The following is a 15,570-nucleotide window of genomic DNA, read 5'->3' on the forward strand; positions in this document are numbered from 1 at the left end:
GAACTGTACCAGGCAGATGATAGACCGCGTGCATGTATGGCATTGAGTGGGCGAATGGTTTGCTGATGTCAACGTTGTAAACAGCATGCCCCATGGTGGCGGTGGGGTTATGGTATGGGCAGGCATAAGCTATGCCTGAGCACAATTGCATTTTATCGATGGCAATTTAAATGCACAGAGATACCGTGACAAGATCCTGTGGCCCTTTGTTGTGCTATTCATCTGCCACCATAACCTCATGTTTTTGCATGATAATGCACGGCCCAATATCGCAAGGATCTGTACAAAATTCCTGGAAGCTGAAAAAGTCCCAGTTCTTTCATAGCCTGCACACTCATCAGACATGTCACCCAAGTTTGGGATGCTCTGAATCGACGTGTATGACAGTGGGTTCCAGTTCCTGCCAATATTCAGCAACTTCGCACTGCCATTGAAGAGGAGTGGGTCGACATTCCACAGGCCACAATCAACAGCCTGATCAACTCTATGCAAAGGTGAGTCACCCTGCATGAGTCAAATGATGGTCACATCTGATACTGATCCAGATCCCTACATTTTTTGAAGCCATCTGTATTCCCATTCATGTGATATCCATAGATTACGGCCTACTTGATGTATTTCAATTTCAATTGGAACTGTAACTCAGTCAAATCTTTAGAATTGTTCCATGTTGCAGCTATATTGTTGTTCAGTGTACATGTATTTAAATATCTGTTTTGATGAAACAAAAAAAAATCCCCAGAAATTTTGATTTCACAATTTAAGCAGTATCATAGCTTCCATGAAAGGTTGGTTTCTGCTGCTCTGCATGCATGCGCTCCTAAACCCATGTCCATACAGAAGGTGGATCCTGTCCCTCTCCTCCCCTTCAGTCTAGAACAGCATGTTGAGATACTGGAGATTCGTGTAGGTTCCACCCACCATGGTCTCTCCCTGCTATGATCAAAGCACCTCCTGGTCCAAAACACAAGGCCGTTTTTTAGAGTTTGACTGGGTACTTATCACTTTATCCAGAAACGAACCCATTCATCGTGCAGGCTTTCCAACTCAACACTTAAATGAAAGTTTCAATCAATAAACCTATCAAGACCTATCTCATATCAAATCAAATTGTTTTGGTCACATACAAGTGTTTAGCAGATGTTATTGCGTGTGTAGCGAAATGGTTGAATTTCTAGCTCCGACAGTGCAGCAATATCTAACAATTTCACATATACCCAATACACACAAAAAAAAGGAAAGGAATGGAATTAAGAATATCTAAATATATGGATTAGCAATGTCAGAGCAGCATAGACTAAGATACAGTATAAACATATATGAGTAATGCAAAATATGTAAACATTATTAAAGTGACTAGTATTCCATTTATTAAAGTGGCCAGTGATTTCGGGTCTATGTAGATAGGCAGCAGCCTCTAATGTGCTAGTGATGGCTATGATGGCCTTGAGATAGAAGCTGTTTTTCAGCCCCATCTTTATGCACCTGTAATGACCTCACCTTCTGGATGATAGCGGTGTGAACAGGCAGTGGCTGGGGTGGTCCTTGATCTTTTTGGCCATCCTGTGACATCGGGTGCTCTAGGTGTTCTGGAAGGTAGGCAGTTTACCCCAGGTGATACGTTGGGCAGACCGCACCACCCTCTGGAAAGCCCTGCGGTTGCGGGCAGTGCAGTTGCAATACCTGGCAGTGATACAGCCCGACAGGATACTCTGAATTGTGCATCTGTAAAAGTTTGTGAGGGTTTTTAAGGTACCAAGCTAAATTCTTTCAGCCTCCTGAGGTGGAAGAGGAGCTATTGTGCCTTCTTCACCATACTGTCTGTGTGAACCATTTCAGTTTGTCAGTTATGTGTATGCTGAGGAACTTCAAGCTTTCAAACCTACCACTGTTGTCATCTGCAAATTGATGATTTAGTTAGAGGCGTGCGTGGCAACACAGTCATGAGTACAGCAGTGGGACTGAGCACACACAGGGCCCCAGTGTTGAAGCTCAATGAAGTGGAAGTGTTGTTTCCTACCTCACCACCTGGGGGCAGCCCGTCAGGAAGTCAAGAACCAGTTACACAGGGCAGGGTTCAGACCCAGGGCCTCGAGCTTAATGCTGAGTGCGGAGGTGTTAAATGCTGAGCTATAGTCAATGAACAGCATTCTTATACAGGTATTCCTCTTGTCCAGATGAGATGGGGCAATGTGCAGTGTGACGGTGATTGCATCGTCTGTGGATCTATTGGGGTGGTAAGCAAATCGAAGTGGGTTTAGGGTGACAGGTAAGGTGGAGGTGATATGATCCTTGACTCGTCTCTCAAAGCACTTCATGATGACAGAAGTGAGTTCTAGGGGGCGATAGTCATTTAGTTCAGTTAGCTTTGCTTTCTTGGGTATAGGAACAATGTTGGCCATCTTGTAGCACGTGGGGACAGCGGACTGTGATAGGGAAAGATTGAACATGTCCTTAAACACACTAGCCAGCTGGTCTGCCCATGCTGTGAGGAGTGCCGCCTGGGCCGGTAGCCTTGCGAAGGTTAACACGCTTAAATGTCTTACTTCGGTCACGGAGGAGAGTCCACAGTCCTTGGTAGCGTGCCACGTTGGTGGCACTGGGTTTTCCTCAATGCGGGTGAAGGAGTTTAGCTTGTCTTAGTTTAATCAGGTGTAATCAGGTTTAATCAGGTGTGAGTGCTGGGCTGGAGTAAAATCCTGCACACCATAGCTTTCTGAGACCAGGATTAGGTGATCACTGCTCTACACAGTTGCATTAACATTTAATGAAATGTTAATATTACAACGTTGTTATTCAAAACACGGGGATAAATCAGATTTCAGACAAGCCCCGCAAAAGCAGAAATACTGCAAACACATGGTTACAAATAGTGTACACAGAAGAGAAAAAAAAACAACAGCTGAATTTCAGACAAAATATTTATTTCATTATTGAAACAATTAACGGCAAACAACGAAGTGTTGTGGTGGTCTCAAAATGTTGGGAAAGCGGTCAGTTAATTATTGTTGGTTGTCTTTGCTGTCATCAGCTGTCATGACAGTTTTATGCTACCAGCTCTCACAGTCTCAGAATTAGAAGTCCATCCATGTTTCTCAAACGTCAAATTTAGAAGTTGTTCCAACTTTTTGAAGTGATTCAGGTCAAGTTTAGATATTAACTCTAAATTGTTATGGTTAAGTTCAGGCATTATCTCCAAATGGTTAAGGTTCGGGATAGGCTTACGCTCATCCATCATCCCCAACACCCTTAGTACAGCGTTTCCCAAACTCAGTCCTCGGGACAGCAGATTAAAATGATCAATGCTTGATGATTAGTTTATTATTTGAGTCAGCTGTGTAGTGCTAGGGCAAAAAAACTAAACATGCACCCCTTTGGGGTCCCGAGGACCGAGTTGGGGAAACCCTGGCCTACCAAAAACTACTTGAAGGTAAAGGCACTCACTGTTGCCACCAGTGGCCGGTTTCCACGTCATCTCCCTGCGTCCTCAGAAATGGACAGACATCGAATACTGACTTATATTACAGGTGACCTGGCTGGCTTAATGACATAGACTTCAAGGGTTACTGTGAGATCAGAGTCAGCCGCATAGACATACCTCTGATAGAGTCTATATTGTAGTGTTTGAAAGAAATGCCTTCAATGTGGTCCATTGAAATTCACAACATTGTGGTCCATTTTTATAATGAATTAAAAGTCAAATTAAACTGTCTTGGTCATTGTGGGGAACAGTAACATGTCTCACAGCCAAGGGAGGTGGCGGCTCCGTAGTCACAGAATCTATCATCCAAAATAAATCCCTAGCCCCATTTCCCCAACATTTCCCGACCCCTTTGAAGATCAACATGAAATTGATGGGTAAAAGTAATATGGAGTGAGGCCCTGTTTGAACAGTTCTAAAAAGAGTCCTTCCTTCCTACCTTTCTTGAAGTAATCGTTGATCTGACATGACAGGATGGCTGTAAGCAGTTTGCGATCAGTGAACCTTTAGTATTTAAACAGGGCCTCAGTGTCTAGTGGTTGGGGCAAGAGTTTGATTCTAGACTGGGGAGGCATTTCATTGATTTATATTCTTTATTGGTTTCAAGGTTGTTTGTCTCCAAGTCACTCAGTGACACACAGGATGGCATCCAGGAGGTTGTGTGTGTGTTTGACTTGTGCTGCGGTGAAGCCGTGGCTCTTCAGTAGGAGGCTGTATTCGGAGGCGCTCCTTTGTCTCCCCTCAGTCATACTGAGGGCTTGAAGTAGGCCTCTGCTCGGGCCCTTCCTGTCCTCATCCAAAAAGATCTCACTCACCAGCACGCAGCAGCCTGGGACGGAGATGGCGTACACAGGATGTATGCATACATATTCAACGTTGTGTATACAATCAGTATTTACATTAGCATGTGAAAGTCACATTCATAATATGCAATAAAGGCATTTTGAACTACGATACACATAAATTGGACTAGTCAATTGGTCGTTTTTTAAATAAAGGCAATAATGTAGTATTTCTTAAAAGCAGAAACAGTCAGGTACCTAGGCTAGTCAATGATGTGTGCTTTTCACTTTTGATTTGAAGAGTTTAACATGCAACTTGCACACTGTTAAAACACTACGCTGTTATAACCTTGTGGTTCATTCCGTTTTGGCTTGAGCCAACTCCTTTGTGTTCATTCAAGTTCATTAGAACTTATTTAATCTGCCTAATAAACTTTTGCTTTTTGCACACTTTGGTGGGGGCAACATAACAGAACAAATCATCACGTGACTCAAAGTTTACTTTGACATGATGGTTGTTATTACCAATATTTGCGTATATGAAAGCATTTACAACGCAAATGTCACAATCTATTTCACCGACTAAAATGTCAACACTAGGACATTTTACCGAAAGGTTTTCTGTTTTTATCAGGCCTGTCGTGAGTTTTTTTTATGGGTCAGGTAATTCATCCACATAAAATTGTTGGATGGAAATGTTAATTCTGTTGCTAAATGTATGAGTGATGTATGGCATGACAAAAACAGACGAGTTGGCTTTGGCACATACAGCATGGGACCAGGCTAACTAACTGTTTACACAAGCACAAGTGATACACAAAAAAATGTCTAGCCAATGTGTGAATCATTATTCTTATCAGGGTCAGAAATCAGAATCCCAAAATAATATATTGTTTTTCACTCTTACCAGGATTGCATGCTTTCGCAATTTTACTCAGCAAAATGTGTACTTTCTCATCCGACCAGTCGTGGAGAATTCTTGCCAATATGTATACGTCTGCCTTGGGAAGCTCATCTTTGAAGAAATCTCCTGTTCGGACATTAAAAAGAAAAACCATTCATTACATTTTACATGTACCCTGACAGAAAACAAATTAATGATCAAAATGGCACTTATTGCTAAATGGTTTTTTAAATAAAATTTTAAAAAAACATTTTTATTATGAACACAACAAATACAAAAAAACAGAAATATACAAACAAGAATACATAAACCTACCAGACAGGGGTATTACATATCAAGATTCATTTTTAATTTGTTAAATACTTTTATGGTGCGTATTGCTTTTTGTTTTTTACATTTACTGATCATCATTTCAAAATAATATTTAAATTCTATCTTAAATAATGTGAAGAGGTGTTTGTTCTCTGCCCACTTCATTTTATGGACAAAGAATCTTCCATGAAAGATAAACAAATTAACACTAAAAGTTGAATCAGGGTCCATATCATTTGATTCCAAATAAAACATAATATCTGAGTCTTTAAAATTAACATTAATAGTTGTTTCTTTTCAATTAAAATCTTCTGACATAAGAGCAGTCCCAAAATAAATGGTCAAGAGTCTCTGGGTCACAATCACAAAATACACATTTGAAATCAATAGTTATTTTAAATCTGTGTATAATAAAGATCTTTACAGCTTAGATTCTATGAATGAGTGTGTATGATACCTCTTTCACCTTATTAGATATACAATATTTACCAGATAACAACTGAACTTTTTTCCCAGTTCACTTATCCGAGGGCTGCATTCCAGTACATTTTAGCAGAGGGAATAGTAACATATTGACATAGTTTGCTTATATACCTGTTTATAGTTTAAAATGTAAATTCACTCTAGTTGTATTGAGGCTACAAAATCCTCAACAGTTGCAATTGGAGTACTGTTATATTCTCCTAAAAGAAGAATAGCACCTTTAGGGACAGCTCTAACAACAATTTGATACTCCTCAGGGGTGAATGTATCATTGTGTGTTCTAATAAATTCTGGATAATCATATAGTTGTCCATCATTATGCAATAATTGTTTAACCTATGTCAATAATTGTTTAACCTAATAATGTTGTCAAACCAGTTCTGGAAAAACAAAGACTTGTTTTGTATTTTATGTCTTTATTATTCCAGATTGTATACCTATGAGGGGAAAATGGTGTTTGTACATGAGGTTCCAAGTTAGAAGTACTCGTTTATGAAAGTCTGCAAGCTTAATAGGGATTTTACCCCTATCAAAGTTGCATTTGAGTAAGAATTCAAGCCACCAATTTGTTGCAATATTAAATTAGGGATGATATTCCAGATGCAATCCTTATTTCTTAAATAGTTTTGTATCCATTTAATCTTAAATATTATATTAGAGGTTTTAAAATCTAGAGCATTCAACCCTCCCTCACCTTGGGTGCTACATATTACCGCTTTCCTTAAATAATGAGGTTTATTCCACCATATGAAGTTAAATAATTTAGTATCAGCCATTTTAGTTACTGACAGAGGAACATCCAAGGCAAGGGAGGTATAAACTAATCTGGACAGACCTTCAGATTGTGATAAAAGTACACATTCAGATAAAGAAAGATCTCTTAATAACCAGGAGTTAAATCTCTTTCCAATTTTCTCTACAATAGGAGAGACATTTAAGTTGGCCCTTTCTTTCTGATCTTTGCTAACTGTAATACCAAGATAAATGATCACATCTTTTACAGGGATATTACATACTGAGTTTAAGTCACATCTTTTCAACGCAAATAATTCACATTTCCTAATATGATCTTTCAAAAAAATGGTGGTGTCGTGAGCCAATTGTGAACATTTTATCTCTTTGTCTTGTATCTGAATACCCCTTAAACTATCCTTATTTATATGAAGTGCCATAACATGTGTGATCAATACATTTGGTCCATTTCTAGTTGTAAAGAGAATAAATGACCCTTTCCTTCTTCATCAAGGTCCTCCACAGAGATTAGAGAAAATATTTCCTTAACAAGTTTATCTTCCCTCAATCTTTTAAGTTCAGCAATTTGTTTACCTCTCTTCATGGCTGTTTGTCTTATTTCAGTAAATTTCGAATACCCCTGACATTAATTGAACAAAGAGATAAAGACAAACTTCAACCAACAACCTTGTTATGCTAATATAAGCTTTTCCTAAGGATATGTAACTCAAAAGGATTTCCATCCCATTATTTAACCTCTCCAACAAAAAACAAATATTGGTCATAAAGTTACCAAAGTATTCTTACTCCCACAAGGGGGAGACATTGTGTAGATTTTACAATAAGCAGTTATTCACCTATAGTTAGTGTTTAGCTTACCAGTTCTCAGGTCAGCCTATTCTCATTCAAGTGTTTGGGTACATTTTTATAATAAAAGGCTACTTTCCACCTGGTAATCGGTTTTATGACCTGACAGTTCTGTCCAAGTTAGACTCTGGCTCTCACTCAAATGTTCTGATTTGGCCGCATTTCTTTCCCATCGATGATCACTCTTGCACCGATAAAAATTAAGTTTTCCCTGCCTTTCGAGCTGCAGCCACCATCGTCCACAGTTTCTCTCTTGTCACTTTGTCTGCTGAGTTCAGATCCTCCGTGAACCTACATTTTTGCTTGATGAGGAATTCACAATTCTTCGCTCGCCTCCAAAGAAGATCCCGTGTAGATCTACATTTACATTTAAGTCATTTAGCAGACGCTCTTATCCAGAGCGACTTACATCTGAGCGACTTAGAGAGCGACTTAGATCTGTTGGTGAACCGGATGATGGTTGTCCTCGGTCTCTTGTCTTGATCCTTAAGTCTTCCCAAACGATGGACGATGTCTACATATTCCTGAAGTTTGGCTTTTGATTCAGGAATGACAGCTCCACAGATGTCAACAACTCTGCATTTGATGTCCTCACCCACCTGCTCTGGAATTCCATGGAGCCTCAGGTTCCACCTGCGCTGGTATCTCTCAGCCTCATTCACCTTTTTCTCGAGTTCAGCCACCTTCTTTTCATTTTCCTGGCAGATAACTTCCACTTTCTTCATGTCACTTTTGAGGGTTTTCACTTCTCCAAAGAAAGTCAGATTTTTTAATGGCCTCAATTTTCATCATATTCTCCCTTACCATGAGCTCCAAGCCATTTGCCCTTTCATCTATCTTTGCTGTTAACAGCATTACAATATTGTTTTGCATCAAGAAATGACATACCCTCTTGGCCTCATCTTTTTCCCCTGGGGCTTGACTGGAGTGCCGGGGTCGTAAGGTAAAGGCCTGAGCTGGGTACTGGAGGTGCGCAAGTTGTGAGCATTGTTGCTCACCACATTTTCATCACCCATCACCACATTTTCATCACCCATTGCAGTATTTCCCCCCAGTTACATTCTGAAGAGGAGTACCCAAAATCATACCATCTTTTGTGGTTAATTGTCCATTTGACGATCTTTCCATTTCTTTCCTTTTGGTTCTGGTCGTGGCAGTTTCCATGTACGTTCGACAAGCTCGTTTTTGAGCTAGCTAGCTTATCAGGCTATCTAGTGTTGTTGCAAACTTTGTTTTAAAGGTGAATAACTTGCAGAAAGTAATCAATTACTTTGGTAAATTAACTAAACCATATTCATATAGAGTTTTATGACCGTAGAAACAATCCAAAACAAATTATCTGCACTGACCGCCGTCTTGCGCGCCCAACGCTAAATGTTATTGTGTATCTACAGACCACATTACCCATGATGATAACAGTACTCTAAAATCCATTCCACCCGCTGTAAGTCATTAAACAAACCTGCTACAAACGATACTCTGTCATCTGCGTCATGTGGCCGGAAGTGACCGCTCATCTCAATGACTTCGGGTAAGTCGAACATGGTCACAGACAACCCCGGGTGTGCTTTGGCAAACTCATACGCCATGGCCCCAGTGCATCCTAGGTGAAGGAAAAAAACACTGATGATTGGTATGGATTGAGTCTGATAGGCTACACCCGATTCCCTATTTAAGGGCATACTTCTAGCCAGAGGCTTTCTAATGTAAATCACATTGAAGATAATAACGGAAGGGCCATTTGAGATTTTCTACAATATTGTAGCAACACAATGTGATTGCCATTTTAAATGGAATTGAGGTTCAGGTTACTATGACCTCACCTCCCAGGTCGCAGGCCGTCTTATATTTGGAGAGGTCAAAGGCCGTCGCCACGTCTCTACCAGAAACCTTTGCGATGCTGTGCATGGCCTTCATGAATCGCAGCTTCACTTCATGTCTGCTGTAGTAGGAATCCTATAACAACGAACAACAAGGACGAAAACAAAAACAGTTACCACTCCAATACTCAGTTCTACAGTGAGAAAACAAAACATTAGAAACACTTTCCTAATATTGAGTTGCACCCCCTTTTGCCCTCATAACAGCCTCAATTTGCCAGGGCATGGACTCTACAAGGTGTTGAAAGCATTCCACAGGGATGCTGGCCCATGTTGACTACAATGCTTCCCACAGTTGGCTGGATGTCCTTTGGGTGGTGGACCCTTCTTGATACACACAGGAAACTGTTGAGCGTGAAAATCCCAGCAGCGTTACAGTTCTTGACACAAACCGGTGCACCTGGCACCTACTACCATACCCCATTCAAAAGGCACTTAAATATTTTGTCATGTCCATTCACCATCTGATAGCACACATACACAATCCATGTTTCAATTGTCTCAAGGCTTGAGAATCCTTCTTTAAACGGTCTCCTCCCCTTCATCTACAAGGATGAAGTGGATTCAACAAATGACATCAATAAGTGATCATAGCTTTCACCTGGATTCACCTGGTCAGTCTATGTCATGGAAAGAGTAGGTGTTCTTAATGTTTGTATGTTCAATTGTTTACTTATAAACAATAATACAAAACCATTCTATCTAGTGTTAACTGGAGAGCTGCATTTGACTGTACATTTTAATCCCAGTTTAGTGCCTTCACACCTGATACAACTAATCAACACGTCTCCCACACCTTGACTAGCTGATTCTGCTAAGCTTGAACAAAAAGCTGCCGCACTGTGGCTCCCCAGGAACAAGACTGATCTGTTGAATAATTACCAAGGTAACTGGAATGTGACATGAAACTTGAGATTGTTATTACCTGGAAAAGGTTAGAGGTTTTCCCGAAGGCCTTCTCGTGCTGGTTGGTACCCTCCCTCACAGCAGTCTCCAGGTGGGTGAATAGAGGCCACACCAGTTCGTTACAGTGCTGGATGTACCCCTGCAGAGAGAGGGGACCGTCCGACAGCAGGAAATGCCTGGACATCGCTGTGTTTGTGTACTCTAGGGAGAAATTGGCACGTCAGAAGGCATGTCATAAATCACTCCTTGACACACACAGCTTAGACGCCATGAACAATGTCTAGGAAAAAAAGAAAGAATATGTCTAACAGAAGGAAACAAATTATAGAGGGAGACAATGTGAGAAATTGAGACAGTATACCTTTTCCCGATCTTTGCAGGAGTCCCAGAGAGACGCAGGCCTCCAGCAGGCGTTCGGTCCCCTTAATAGATGCTTTGATCTCCTGGGCCACATCCTCAGCCTGCAGCTCCCCTGTCTTACTGCTCCTTAACACGTCAAACACACGCAGCTTGGATGCTGTGAACAACACCTAGGATACAAAACAAAGGGAAAACGTTCAATGCAAGACTAGAGAAAGAAGAGGAGTAATAGAAAATTCCAATTCATGTTTTAACCTACCTCAAGCAAAAGTAGTTTGATTAATAAGCCTAAAATTAAACTTCCTGCAACCTCAGCTTGAACATGACTACATGAACAACATAAAACCTAGCTGTGTGGAGAATTAAAACACAATAGCAAGGAACTCAATGTTTTGTTATAGTATATACAGTTGAAGACGGAAGTTTTGTACCTGTATCCTCAAGCATCTTCACAAGGTCCTTTGCTGTTGTTCTGGGACTGATTTACACTTTTCGCACCAAAGTACGTTCATCTCTAGGAGATTGCACTTACTGTATATAGACTTTTTTTGTTTTCTTTTTTTCTACTTTATTATTGACTGTATGTTTTGTTTATTCCATGTGTAACCCTGTTGTTGTATGTGCCGAATTGCTATGCTTTATCTTGGCCAGGTCGCAGTTGCAAAAAGCTGTTTAAAGGCACAGTCAACTTAGTGTATGTAAACTTCTGACCCACTGGAATTGTGGTACAGTGAATTATAAGTGAAATAATCTGTTTGTAAACAATTGTTAGAAAAATTACTTGTGTCATGCACAAAGTAGATGTCCTAACCGACTTGCCAAAACTATAGTTTGTTAACAAGAAATTTGTGGAGTGGTAGAAAAATGAGTTTTAATGACTCCAACCTAAGTGTATGTAAACATCCGACTTCAACTGTAAATACATATCCATCCACAGGATACCTTTGAGGCTTTAAATCCATCCATGAGCTCGATCATCTTGCTAAACTTTTCCTTGCCGTCTTCTGTCTCGTGCTCCCTCACATTCTGCATCTGAATGGTGCCCCTGCTGGTCAAGTCTGGTGCTGCAGGGTCGCTGATGCCCTGGGGCTCAGCCTCCCCGTTCTCAGAGCACTTAGACAGGTTGTTGACCAAAGTCCAGGGCACCTCGCCCTCTCCACACCTACTCTCCTCCTGTTTCACCTAGATGGATGGATGAATGGGATAAATTATAAATGGATTCAATTCAATTAACTGTATTGTCCATGTAACACATTAAAACAATTAATTGAAAACACCAACACTGACATATGACAAATTAAGTGTTGTGCAATAATTGCTAAGGGCAAAAGACATATTTCAATGCATTGACATGTGTACTGACATTATGGGCTGTACTGGCTGAAGGGATGTTTTGTCCTTGGCTGTCCGGAGGGCCGTTATGGGTTGGGCTGCCTGGGGGGCTGCTGGCGACTGGCTCGGCTGGTGGGACCGTGTCGACAGGGCTGCCTTGGGGGCTGGTCTGGGTGCTGTTGTGTGTCAGACTGCCTGGGGGGCTGAAGATGAGACCCAGCTTCTTGCAGAACTGGTTGAGCGGGAAGCCCACCACATTCAGGAAGTCTCCGTGTACATACTCCACCAGCATACCACCCAGAGCCTGGATACCATAGCCACCAGCCTTGTCCCTGTGACACACACACATACAGAGAGACCCAGACGCATGCATACACAAACAGAGACACAACAAACACACACGTCTCACATAAATTGACAGACAGTGAGACACACAGAGACAGAGAGCGATAGAGAGAGGGGCCACATAGAAAGACAGGACACCAAGACACAGGGAACACACACACACACACACACACACACACACACACACACACACACACACACAGAGGTGACAATCATGTGACGTGTCAGGCAATACTGTGTCAGAACTGGCCACGGTACACGAGACCACACAGCAGAACATGCTTCTATGATTGAACTAAGGCTCATTGACCCTCACTTGTTTCTTTCAGGCTGAAATTAGATAACAAAATCCATACCTTATCTCAATAAAGCGACACAAAATGGACTGGTTGGCTGTATCAAAGTCCACAAAACCATGGGTTCACAAGGTTTGAATTCAGGGAAGTGACCCCAATTGCCTCTGCGAGAGGTGAGGCGAGGTTCTAAACTTAGAAAAATCTATTGGCATTACACCATAGCCAGTAATGCAAACAGAAGAAGAGAGGTGAAACTCACATGGGTTCTCCGCTATTGATGTACTCCCAGAGTAAATCATCAGACAGATCTGCAAACTTCACCTTGGTCTCCTCATAGAAGTCAATAACTTGATAATCAATCTCTTCATCTGGAAATAACGGGACCTAGTCAGTTGTAAAACTGAATGCATTCAACTGAAATGTGTCTTCCCATTTAACCCAATCCAAACCAACCATTGAAATAAATAAGCATGTACAGCTTTAAAGCAGGAAACTTCCCAACCTACCCTTTTACCTATTTTATGTTTAAGGCATACCTTCTTTCTCATGGCAGAGAATGATCGCCACTCCGGTAAAAACACTGTGTTCTTTACCACTCAACCTGTTCAGAAACACAAAAACAAAGATAAAATGGGATAACTACATTTTCCTATTGTTATTATTATTTTTTAAATGTACACAGAATTCTCTCAAAACCTTGAAAGCATTCGGTAGGCATCTTGCTTGTCCACTGGCTTCTCAAGAATCAGTCCATCCACTGTCTGAGAAAAGAAGACAACCAATACAGTGTAAAGGAAATAATAACCACTATGATATGAAGGATAGAAGACATTGATATAGCTGACTTTGCTTACAACAACAGTGTCTGCTCCGATCACAATGTCTGGAGTTTTCAGGTGTTTCTAGAACAAATTAAGAAACCACAGACATTCAAAATTATATATTTGTTTCTTCAGAGAGGTAAGAATATCAACAGACAAATATGGTAATGATATTGTAATAATAATAACAGTAAGCAAAGGCTTCACTGACAAACGGCATCCTCTTGGCCACCTCCAGGGCCTTCTGCTTGGCAGTCTCCACAGCATACTCATGGGGTGTTTTGAACAGCCTCTTGTCTAACGTTTCCTTGAACCAGGATGGGACAACCTCAAATCGTAAACCCTGTGACATAAATGGAATAACAAGGCATCATCACCATCAGATAATTACATGTCATTACTGTACCTTAGAGGCTCAGTTTGATTAGGCTTTAAAAAAAGTTAGCTTTCTTACTCCCTTAACCGAAGTAATCATTGAACTTTCATGACATGGATAGGTGATTGCAAATGTCCAATATTGTAGAAACCTTGCTTTCACTTATTTATCCTATCAAAGCGGAAGAGGGTAAGGAAGGAGGCCTCGGTCTTACCACATTGGTGAGTATCTCCAGCCTCCTTGGAGATGCACTAGCCAGGACGACCAGCTTACCGGTCAGCTTGGAAATGACAGGATTCATCAACACCATGGTGACCTCCTTACTGCACATATAAAAGTTAAACATTAGGCTACTAGTTTGTCTCAGTCAGCTGTTTGGTGTCAGATGCCTGTGACTTTGCCTTAAAGTAGGGTACATACCATTTGCGGTCACACTTTACTGCCTACATACAATGCACGTATTCAGGTCAATATGCTTTTGTATGCTACACCCCATTTTTCTCTTGTATCAAAAATACACTGAAGTGGAATTTGTGGCAAGGGATCAAAGGGCTATCCTAGAATGAACCTATCCATTGATGCGAAATACCTTTCGCACATATTGGCAATATTATCTTCTGGCTGGTGTAGCTTTGTTGACAGCCCCGAAGATCGTTCTGAACGTTAAAACACATTGCACGCGGTACGGTTTTGGAAACACAAGGAACATACCTTTGATATCAGCTATACATTTTGTTTTTTAACTAAAGGTTACATTACTTCACATCTTTATAGGGTTATGTTTAAGGTTCCCACACGACCATTTGTCCATGTTACTGCACTTGTTTACAAAAAATACTGCAACTGTGTTAAAACAGTGTACAGTATCTGTATATTTAACATTTGTGAAATTATTTTATTGCATTTGTGAAATCATGCAGAGCGTTTTATGTTTATAGAAGCATCCCGCAATTAAGAATCCATTCACGTTTAGATTGAGTGTTTTATCTGCCAGAGCCATTTCCCATTTAAAAAGAAAATGTAAGGTCACTGGACAATAAGGTCGGAGTAACGTTAGGCTCCATTTAGTCCTTTATTGGGCTATCCTAGAATATGCCATGAATAGACCGAATTATTATGTTAGCTGAGTTAGAAGTTAGTTGACAACTTAAAAGGGAAAGGTCTGGTTAGTGTTTGTATGGATCAGTGATAATTATTGACATGGAAACAAGTAACGTTACCATGTTGCACATTTCACTGCTTAGCTTGAGAAACTCTTCCTCAGATCATGCAAGTTCAGCTATTCAGTTACGACATCTCAATCCTCAAGAAATGTTTACAACATGCAGCATACAACCTTGAGCAAAGCTGCTTTGAAGTGTAATTCAATAAATTACACTTTGAAATCTACGGCCGCTAAATGAAAAAACATTACCTGCAGATCTTCCATGCGAATGAATTCCTTGTTGCGCTTACAAGAGACAACGCATGCGCAAGCATAGCGGAAGAATAATCGAGAGATTCAGCCAATCCTATGACATCTTTTTGCGTGTCATCATAAAACGTAACAGAGGGCGTACATCAAGTAAGAGTAGAATGAATGGAGTTCAATGGATATTCCTGGAAATCAATTGTCATTGCACAACAATGCGTCAGAATATGGATTATATCATTTAGCTTTCCAAAACATTGTGCTGTCTTTGTCGGCTTGTAA

At 40.7% G+C, this 15,570-nt stretch overlaps 1 protein-coding gene across 1 annotated transcript; it reads right to left on the bottom strand.

Annotated features, from left to right (window-relative positions):
- Positions 1 to 2,903: 2,903 nt before the first annotated feature.
- Positions 2,904 to 15,411, bottom strand: asmtl (acetylserotonin O-methyltransferase-like). The gene is made up of 15 exons (XM_035750360.2): positions 15,292 to 15,411; positions 14,092 to 14,200; positions 13,713 to 13,844; positions 13,535 to 13,582; positions 13,377 to 13,441; positions 13,217 to 13,281; positions 12,940 to 13,048; positions 12,071 to 12,371; positions 11,650 to 11,889; positions 10,709 to 10,877; positions 10,367 to 10,548; positions 9,385 to 9,517; positions 9,024 to 9,164; positions 5,171 to 5,293; positions 2,904 to 4,310 (listed from the first exon to the last, which is right to left on the bottom strand). The coding sequence occupies exons 1-15, from the start codon at positions 15,354 to 15,356 to the stop codon at positions 4,105 to 4,107; spliced, it is 2,088 nt and encodes a 695-aa protein (XP_035606253.1). The 5' UTR covers positions 15,357 to 15,411; the 3' UTR covers positions 2,904 to 4,104.
- Positions 15,412 to 15,570: the final 159 nt, after the last annotated feature.

This window comes from Oncorhynchus keta, chromosome 34 (assembly GCF_023373465.1).
Source record: "Oncorhynchus keta strain PuntledgeMale-10-30-2019 chromosome 34, Oket_V2, whole genome shotgun sequence".
NCBI classification, from domain to species: domain Eukaryota; kingdom Metazoa; phylum Chordata; class Actinopteri; order Salmoniformes; family Salmonidae; genus Oncorhynchus; species Oncorhynchus keta.

Excerpts from the sequence above, each read along its gene's own strand:
- asmtl (XM_035750360.2), bottom strand. The coding sequence starts at position 15,356 with ATGCTTGCGCATGCGTTGTCTCTTGTAAGCGCAACAAGGAATTCATTC. Across the intron at positions 9,518-10,366 it reads AAACCTCTAACCTTTTCCAG|GATTCCTACTACAGCAGACA; the intron begins GTAATAACAATC and ends TCGTTGTTATAG. Across the intron at positions 5,294-9,023 it reads CAGAGTATCGTTTGTAGCAG|GAGATTTCTTCAAAGATGAG; the intron begins GTTTGTTTAATG and ends ATGTCCGAACAG.